General features: G+C 52.0%; 1 protein-coding gene across 1 annotated transcript in view; it reads left to right on the forward strand.

Moving 5' to 3' along the window:
* LOC103295621 (guanylate cyclase soluble subunit beta-2-like) overlaps positions 1 to 5608 on the forward strand; it is a 64265-nt gene extending 58657 nt beyond the window's left edge. The window contains exons 14-16 of the mRNA XM_054720278.1: positions 2160 to 2264; positions 3702 to 3802; positions 5585 to 5608. Coding sequence (XP_054576253.1) covers positions 2160 to 2264; positions 3702 to 3802; positions 5585 to 5608 — 230 coding nt within the window. The remainder of the gene's footprint in view (positions 1 to 2159; positions 2265 to 3701; positions 3803 to 5584) is intronic.
* Positions 5609 to 6000: the final 392 nt, after the last annotated feature.

Below are 6000 nucleotides of genomic sequence, written 5' to 3' on the forward strand. Positions count from 1 at the left end.
AAAACCACCTAGTGCTAAGCTGGACCAGAGATCGCCGGTTGGCTCATTGTGCTCAAAAAAAGCAGCACATGGAATTCAACAAAGAGGTCTCCTTCAGCTGCCAGGTGGATCCCATCCACCCCAGGCGGTCAGGGCCCCTTAACAAGGACCCGGGTCAATGCTGGGAAATACTGACAGGAAGGGAAACCCGGGAGCAGGAGGCAGACCCTCATGGACCGCTGAACCAAACTGGAGAACACCATGGGTTTATTTGGACAGAAACTAATCTTTAGCTGCTCCAGGGCCCTGCATAGAAAAATTTCTAAATCCAGTGGTTTCTCATTTACATAGTTAATGTATGCAGGATGTGTCTTTGAGACATGAAGTATGGCTACTATTCTTATAATTGGGGTAATACCAACGAACAGATGGGTATTGGAAGAAATTTTAAAATTGTTTTCATAGTGCTTTTATTCTAATGCCAGCTCACTTCAGTGTCCCTGTGAGCTGCTATTGGTTTGGGCCACGTTTTCCTGGTGGAGACACTGAGATAGAAAGATCTAAATTAAAATCTAGAAATAACTGGCTAATAAAAGCCAGGAGCCAGCCTGACTGTTATGTGAGCTTTTGGTGTCCAGCGGATTTCTAGGCTTTGAGTGCCTTGCCCACCAACCTCATCTTCTTTCCCCCACCCCCACCCCCCCATCCTCTCCACAATACAAAGGGTTGCTAGAGGGGGATAAACAACCATTTTGTCTATTTTTTTCTTTGTATCAGAAACAAAGTAAAGGGGGTGCGGTGTTTTGCCCCCTCCTGGTGGGAGAGAAGAAGACAGAGCTGAAGGCTTCAGCACCAGGACCGGGAGGGAGGAACCTTGCTCAGAAGGCGTGCCTCGCTCAAACTTGTTACTGCTTTCTCCCATTCCCCCCTGCAGGGGTTCCTAAACTTTCCAGTTTGAAAAACAGGATTCTAGGTCTGGGTCAGTAGAATCTAACCTGCTTTCAGTTCTGAGCTGGAAAAACCAAAGAAAAGAAAAATGACCAAGTAGAAAACTTGTAATGGTGCCTCAACTGAAGATCTCAGTATGGACCCTGAGAAACGGGGGCAGGGGGGAGGGGAAGGGTGTGCAGAGAGGGAGAGGGAGCTCTCTCAGACGCAAACAGTGTCTCTGTGCAAACTGGGAAGTAGGTAGCCCCCAGGCACGGCTTATAATAGAGAGTTACCCCTTCCTCTGGGCTGACACCAGGCGCCCCCCCCCCCCCCACCGACCCTGATCCCCTTGGCCAGGTATCTCCAAAGAGAAATGGCACAACCCAGTGTGCGGAACCCAGAGTGGAAATCTCAGCCTTTCTTTCTTTTTGTGCATTTCCCTCGCCCTTTCCTCATCAACCCAGGATTTCCGCGGGCAGCCTCAGCCCCCCGGCTCTGGGGCAGGCGCGCCTGCCTCTCTGTGCCTGCCCTCCTGTCCCCACTGGAGTGCAGCATGGGAGGTTCCAGCAGGAGCTAGAAGGCCAGGAGATCTGGCCAACACTGCTTCCTAAATGTCTCAGAAGCTCCGGAATGTGACCCCACTGGCGGAGTGTCTCAAAGCCAGTGACGGAGGGGGGACGCAGAAACACGAAGATGCATGCTAACGCGCTTCCCAAGGGGCCTCTTTCAGATGGGCTGCCACAGGCACACACTGGCTGTTCAGGTGGTTCAGGGAGGCGTGGGAGGGAGGCCAACAAGGTGAACTGAGGAGATTTGAATGCGCACCCAGCTGAGGTTCGGAGGTGACCGCAGCAGTGCGGTGGCAGGTGCCTCCGCAGTGCCCTGTGTCCTCATGGGTGATCGGCCCCTCTCACCCCCCTGTGCACCTGACAGGGAGGTACCCGAGGTAACAGGAACAAGAAAGCGTGGTGTCCAGGAGAACTCTTCCTCAAACCTTTTTCCTTTCTTCCCTTTTGCTCTCAAAAGCAGGGGATTTGCTCCTTCTTCTTCCAGGTGGCGAATGCGTTAAACATATTAAGTGTCCTGAGCCTCCCCAGCAGTGACGTTTCCCAGGGGGGACTCCTGTCTGCCCAGCCCTTCACGGTGGGCACCTGAGCGAACCCCAGGGGCTGCTCATGTCAGAGGCACCGCTAACGAAGGCTGCTTGCACGTGTGTTCTCACTTTTCCTTCTCCTCGTGCTTTTTGGCAGAAGGGAGTGCTCAAGAAAGTCAAGACAGCAAAACTGTTGCCGTCCCAAGGGTCATGAGGTACGCAGACAGCCGGCAGGTGCTCCCCCAGAGAGACGCAGCCCACGGTGAGTGTGTGAGAGCAGCAGCGGCAAAGTCCCAGTGCAGTGCTGCATGCGGAGAGGGCTGCGGGTTCAGAGTGCGGCTCGTGGGAGACAGGAAAGAGCCAGCGGCACAGCTCCTGCGGAGTTTGGGGTCCTGGGCCGGAAGCCTTTGACTAACTGCTTACTGTATTTTGAATAAGTTTTTTTATGCTTTCCCAACCCACTCACCTCCACACCCCAACTGTCCCAGGGAGGCCCCTCTGAGTATCTCTAATGCTCAGAAAAACGAAGTCTCCATGTCCCCACTGAATGAGTTCCTCTGCACACTGCCCTCACTGCGTGCCTCCTAATGAGCAGTGCGGGCGACCCCCTCGCCCTTGCCACCATGTGGTGCTTCATAGAGAACTCAGATCCCTGGCACTGCCCAGAGAGTTGGCCCCGTGACCCTCTTCTCCACTTTGTCCTTGAAGGTGGGAGGGAGGGGAGGTTTCTCTCAATTCATGCTGCTCTTAGCTGCCCAGGTGAGCCATTCTGCTCCCTCAGGAGCCGTGCTCAGGCACAGCTGGGTTTTGAGGGTGGGTCACAGGAAATGATGAAGGGCCAGGGAGGGCCTGCAGAATGAGTCCCTGTAGCAGCAGCACCCCCTACACCTCTCCTTTCTGGGTTGTGCAGCCCCTGTCACCCTCTCTCTTTCTGGAAACCCCACCTTAAAAAACCCAAATGGAGTGAAGCTTTGAGACAAGGCAGAAGTATATGTCTGTTACAGAGTACAGCATCGCAGGGATTTTTCCAAAAACCATCCGTGGTCACTGAGAAAGTTTCATAAGACAATGGCATAATTCATGTGAAGAGTTAGAACAGTTTATTAATAATTCATATAAAGAGTTAGCTATTGTTATTTTTATTAGACAACTAGAGACCTGATGCACGAAGATTCATGCAAGAATGGGCCTTCCTTCCCCTGGCTGCCGGCACCGCCTTCGCTCAGGCCCAGAGCCACCTTTCTGCCTTCCCACACTGCCCAGAGGCCTGGAGAGGCTGGGGCAGTGTGGAATGCCTGTGTTGTCGCCATGGCAATGATGCAAGTGTCCCGCCCCGCCCCAGCCACTCGGCGCCTGTGTATGCAAATTAACCCACCATCTTTGTTGGGTTAATTTGCATACTCGCTCCTGATTGGCTGGTGGGTGTCTCGAAGGTACTGTCAATTTGTATCTTACTCTTTTATTAGTGTAGATGTCTCTTAGATTGAGTGTCACTTGAGCCCTTGGCATTGGGCATTGCCCAGATGCCTGAAGACTTCTTTCTAGTTTGATCCATGTCTGAGGTTGAGGGAATGATCAGCACCTTCTGTTCAATTCTGGTGAGAGGACACAGAGCGCAGCTTTCCTCCTTCTGGCCTAGAGTCAGGTGGAATCTTGGATTCTGGGAAGCTTGAAGTGGACTTTCTGCTCTTATCCAAAGGCATTTCCTACAGTTGCATGGTTCTGAGAGTGCTTAAGCCCCCAGTAGCCGTCAGTGCTATTCAGTATGGAATTAGTCCCATGGCTATTCTCATAACACAGGTAAGAAACTAGAAGTTCAGAAAGGTCACATAATTTATATAACAGCCCACAACTCGTAAGTGGGAGAAATAAGACTTGATCTTCAGGCCTGTTTGTCTGCAGCAGACCATGTCCATGAGAGCCCCCTGAGTAACAGACCAAAATGACTTCATTTACCCCAAATGGGAGGCTGCTGCACAAGGACTGCTTGGCTTCACACTGGCCCAGCCATGCTTCTCTCAGATCCTCTGGGCCCCATTTGAACAGATTTCCGATCATTGGGTGTGGCTGGCAGATGCATGAATATGGAACAGCTGACACACTGGAGGGACTGAGATAAAGTGCAACGTGAGCCAGAAGCTTGGAGAAATGAGAACCAAGCCGGTGGGCCATTGGGCCTCACTTTAGCTATCCAAACCCAGACCTACCAAGTCAGAATTGCTCTTAACAACTTCCCCAGGTAATTTGAGTTTGAATTTAACATGACACAGGCTTCTTCCTTATCTCTAATGGTTGGCAGCAGACATAGGATTCAGCCTTGAAGGTTTTGTGCCACCTGCTCTCAGCACCTGGCCTTTCATCGAGGTTTAGGTCCCAGTTCTCCTGGGGTTTGGGCTGTATCTGATACTGTCATACTTAGCTGTGAAGTAGGTGAAGGCCAGGGTCACTGCAGAAGCCCCCACTCTCACCCGCAGCCCCAGGGCCATTCCGCCTGGCCCCCACGTGGCTGTCATTATGGGAGAGTGTTTCCACCAGTAGCCCAAACCTGTCAGGACTCCCAAATTAAATGGCTGTTAGATCTTGCTACCTCAGAGATCTGCCTGTTTCCCAGGCACTAGGCAGTCAGGAAAACATTCCAGGTTCAACTCCTTGATCACATCTGCCACACACCTCACAGGTTATATTACCTGGTTGACAAACATATGACCGCTCTCCAGGGGCCTTTCCATCTGACTTGGCTCCCAGGTGCGGGAAGCAGGCTCTGCCCGGCCTTGCTCCCCTGTTCGGACTCTTGCTCCTGAAAAATGTCTCAGGGTCTTGGCAGCACACGCAGCTGCATGGTGGCAGGGGCACACCACCTGGACCCCTCTCGAGGGCCAGCTGAGATGGGATGCTCACCCCTTCCTTCAGCTTTCTCTGAAGAGGGGCCCATCCAATATCTGCCCGTCAGCTGGGGCAATAGGAAAAGCTCCAGTGGGACCCGGCCTGCAGGCTGCACCCAGGGCCTCATTTGCACTTCAATAACACACTTTCCTTTCACTGCACTTGGTATTTGGGTGTTAGATTGTCTCTGTGGAGAGACTCCCCAATGCAATTAAAGGGGAGTATTGAGCCAGAGTGAAATCAGTGTGTTGACTTGGATATTTAAGCAACCACCTTTCAGCAGTGACTAAAAAATTGGCCTTCCAGCTGTCCCTGCTGGCAGGCTCTACCGGCATCTGCCAGACCCCTGTTAGTGTCTTTTTCAAGTTTCAGCTTGCTTCCACTTGTCTCCTAACTGATTTTCCCAATGATTATAGTAATGGGTTCCAGGCTGACCTTCGTAGAGCACTTAGGCAAGCTGCCCTGGCCCCTGTCTGTTAGTGACCCCTCCTTATAAATCATAGGCCCAGGGCGTCCACTTGCTGGGTTCACGGCAGGTTAAGTCAGTTTGGAGGACTTCTTCACCAACCCCTAATTGTTCCTCTGGTGGACATTAGTGGGGAGGGTCCCTCTCCTGACTGAGGTTAGGGGTTAGCAGTCTGCCTGCTGAGGGAGAGGGGGTTGCTGATTCCTCCAAATTTGACTCCATTTTCTCAACAGGAAGAACTTTCCCACTATTTGTAGTCCCCCTGATGGATGATTCTTGGATGCGCTTGTGGTCACTTATTGCCAGGCCCTTGCCCCTCACTTTGCAGGGTCTTGACAATACAAGCGCTTTTCCCAGACATGTCCGATGACCTGAGTCCAGCTGGCTTGGAGCCAGGTTAAGGAGCCTGGGCCCCTAGTCTCAGCGTTTCAACAGCCTCTCTGGGGCCTTTATAAGTATGGCTGTTAACTCCTCCTGACCTTTTCTACTTGGGGCTGATGAATGGCATAGCTGTTTTTAACCTCAGTCTTTCTAGGAGTTGAGCTGTTAACACAGCAATGTTCTGTAGATGCTTTATTTCTCTCATTCTGAGGGCTGAGGTCATAGACTAGGGCTGGGCCCCTAGGCTCAGCTTTTCAACAGCCTGCTT

This window comes from Eptesicus fuscus, chromosome 8 (genome assembly GCF_027574615.1).
Source record: "Eptesicus fuscus isolate TK198812 chromosome 8, DD_ASM_mEF_20220401, whole genome shotgun sequence".
NCBI lineage: Eukaryota > Metazoa > Chordata > Mammalia > Chiroptera > Vespertilionidae > Eptesicus > Eptesicus fuscus.